The 2,468-nt window shown below is 42.6% G+C and overlaps 1 protein-coding gene across 2 annotated transcripts; it reads right to left on the bottom strand.

The window, feature by feature from the left end:
* Nucleotides 1-1,005: 1,005 nt before the first annotated feature.
* Nucleotides 1,006-2,390, bottom strand: LOC143321147 (dynein light chain Tctex-type 1-like). Of its 2 annotated transcripts, XM_076731304.1 has the most exons (5): nt 2,337-2,390; nt 2,123-2,164; nt 1,685-1,808; nt 1,492-1,569; nt 1,006-1,202 (listed from the first exon to the last, which is right to left on the bottom strand). In XM_076731304.1, the coding sequence occupies exons 1-5, from the start codon at nt 2,361-2,363 to the stop codon at nt 1,132-1,134; spliced, it is 342 nt and encodes a 113-aa protein (XP_076587419.1). In that variant the 5' UTR covers nt 2,364-2,390; the 3' UTR covers nt 1,006-1,131. The 2 variants fall into 2 exon arrangements, with proteins under 2 accessions (XP_076587419.1, XP_076587420.1); XM_076731305.1 differs by lacking the exon at nt 2,123-2,164 and having other exon boundaries at nt 2,337-2,363.
* Between the last annotated feature and the right edge of the window lie 78 nt (nt 2,391-2,468).

Raw genomic sequence — 2,468 nt, 5'->3', positions numbered from 1 at the left:
ACAGTTAACACTCCTTCTTCTCCTACACTGCCTTCGCTCAGGAGACGCAGAATGTTTTTAACCACCCTGTCCGTGGCGAGGATGCAGGCAGACATCTTCTCTGTCCGCCAGGGTTCCCGCACTGTAGCTGAGCTTGCCATTGAGGTCTGGACATTTGCTGCACAAAGTGGGTGGAGGCTCTCCAAGGTGTTTTCCAGAATTCCCTTTGTGACAGCCTCAAGGATGAGTCTGTCTCACGGGGGTAACCTTCGAATCTGGATGAGCTTAACTCCCCTGCCATTCAGGTGGACAACCGACTGTGAGTACAACATGGAGAGATCCTTTAAAACTCAGGTGAGTATCCATTCCTCCCTGACCATTCCCTGTATTCAGCCTCTGAGTAATCCCGAGCCCCACCGAGACACCATGAGCAGCTCCGAGTCAGAGCCCATGCAGTTAGGTCAGGCCCGAGGAAAGGACTTGCCGCATTAATTGCAAGTCTTGTCTGTATTATGGCCAAGCTGGCCACTTCCTTTCATTGACCCTTTTGCCAGTTAATACACAGTCTCAGAGTGCTGACTTTCTAATCAACAAAGAAAAAAACAGGTCCAACCAAGGAAGATGACAGTTGGATGATCTCAGCAGCAAGCAGACAGATGGACTCAAGAAACTCCTTTTCACTACATTTTCTATAATTACAAGCTGACACTGAATAAATATGAGCCGAGAATGGCATGTCTTGCTGAGGAAACTGCATGTCAGGGTCTATGGGAATCTCTTGCTATGTCTGTGTGGGAATGCTGAAACATTGTGTTATGTGACGTGGCTCAGTTACGAATCAGTGATGCAGTTTAATATGAAACATTTGGACTACAAACATCTGCTGCCTTTGGTGACAAACTCAAGCCAAAGCCAAAAAGTTGGACTTTCTTGGAGCTTTTGATGTAAAAGCTGTATGTGTAGCAGTGCATGGTACATGTAAATAAGGCAAATTTTATACAGCATAAGATTGTTTTAATCAGTTGGACTTAATAGAAAAAAAATATGTTTATTCAAATATGGCAAAAATAACCAAACATAACATGTTGGTTCTCAAAAAAAAAAAAAAAAAATGCTATACATTTCAAACCCTTCAGGTACATTACAGTTGGTTCAGATGGCCAGCCCAAAAACACTGACGATACAGTACATGGACTTGTTCTCCCATGTCACCGCACAGCTTCCTGTTGGGTGAAATATACAGTAAGTTCAGTGACAGCACCTCCTTTACATTTACACATGTCAGTAACCATTTTCCGACAGACGGCCACTCAAAAGCTCAACTGAAGCGTTTCTAGGACAGCTTCTTGGTTCAAGAGCGCACAGAATAGAAATCATTACTTGGGCCCTTATTCTGTTTATCAACTTACAAGATCATCATGTGAATTTTTTTATTGCTGAAAACATAACTTGAGAGAAACTACTCATCCAGTACATTCTAGATCATTTGAGGAAACCGGTCTTTTATTTTACCATCAGTAGAATTGTCCCAGAAGCATGTGCTGGCTGTTTGCAGACCTGCTCCATTTTTCTGCATGATGATACAGGTTACTGTGAGAAAACACAAACAGCCATCTTTTAATACTAACCTCAGAGCCCGAGAACCATTACAACATTATTATCATTCTTATTTTACTTAATGTCACCGAGGCAGCACTGCATATACCGATGTATTTGAAAGGCTTCCCCAGCTTGCTGAGTTGACTGAGGCACTGCTCCACTACACTGGCTGTCCACTGGTTCACTCTGCTGTGCTGGTAGGCATTTCCTCCAATGGCTGCTTCGACTGACTGCAAAAACAGTTTAACAGTGTTCACCTGAGAACTGATCAACACATAAAATCACATCCATACCTTTTAACAGCCTTAATCTGATACTGTAACTGAGTTAGTATATGTTAGAAATCCATGACTTTTTAATCGGCATCACGTGCGTCAACGTTACGACGGAAACTCTTTTGAGTGCGGATATCAACAGTGTCTAGCAACCGTTGGCGTCCATGGCAACCAAAGGCTCGCTAAACAGAGTTGCTAACTCACGGTGAGCAGATACAATCTAAACTCTGTGCTTAAACCAAAAGGCACTGAAATTGTCTTTTGCTTACCTCTTTAATTATTTTACTCACTTCTTCAACGGCGAACACGGTCTGTTTATTGAGAAACAACACAGTGCAGTTTAAGCTAGCGTGGCTGTTCGCCTTCTAACGTTACTTTCATGTCAGTTAAAATGTAGAATTTTCTTCTGGTAAAGTCTTCGTATTAACTGTTCCTAGCTTATAAAAATACATGCAATTACTAGTTTGAAATTATTAAACCCACCTCCTCTTCCGTCTGATACTCGTCCATGGCTGCTGCCTCCGATGTCACGTGAACCAGTTTGCCAAGGAAAATGATTTCCGGTTGCCTTCAGAATAAGATGTCGTATTTACAAAGCAACAGGACTCTGGGACC

The sequence above is a fragment of the Chaetodon auriga genome, chromosome 5 (assembly GCF_051107435.1).
Source record: "Chaetodon auriga isolate fChaAug3 chromosome 5, fChaAug3.hap1, whole genome shotgun sequence".
Taxonomy (NCBI): domain Eukaryota; kingdom Metazoa; phylum Chordata; class Actinopteri; order Chaetodontiformes; family Chaetodontidae; genus Chaetodon; species Chaetodon auriga.
This window is presented reverse-complemented; position numbering and strand designations above follow the sequence as displayed.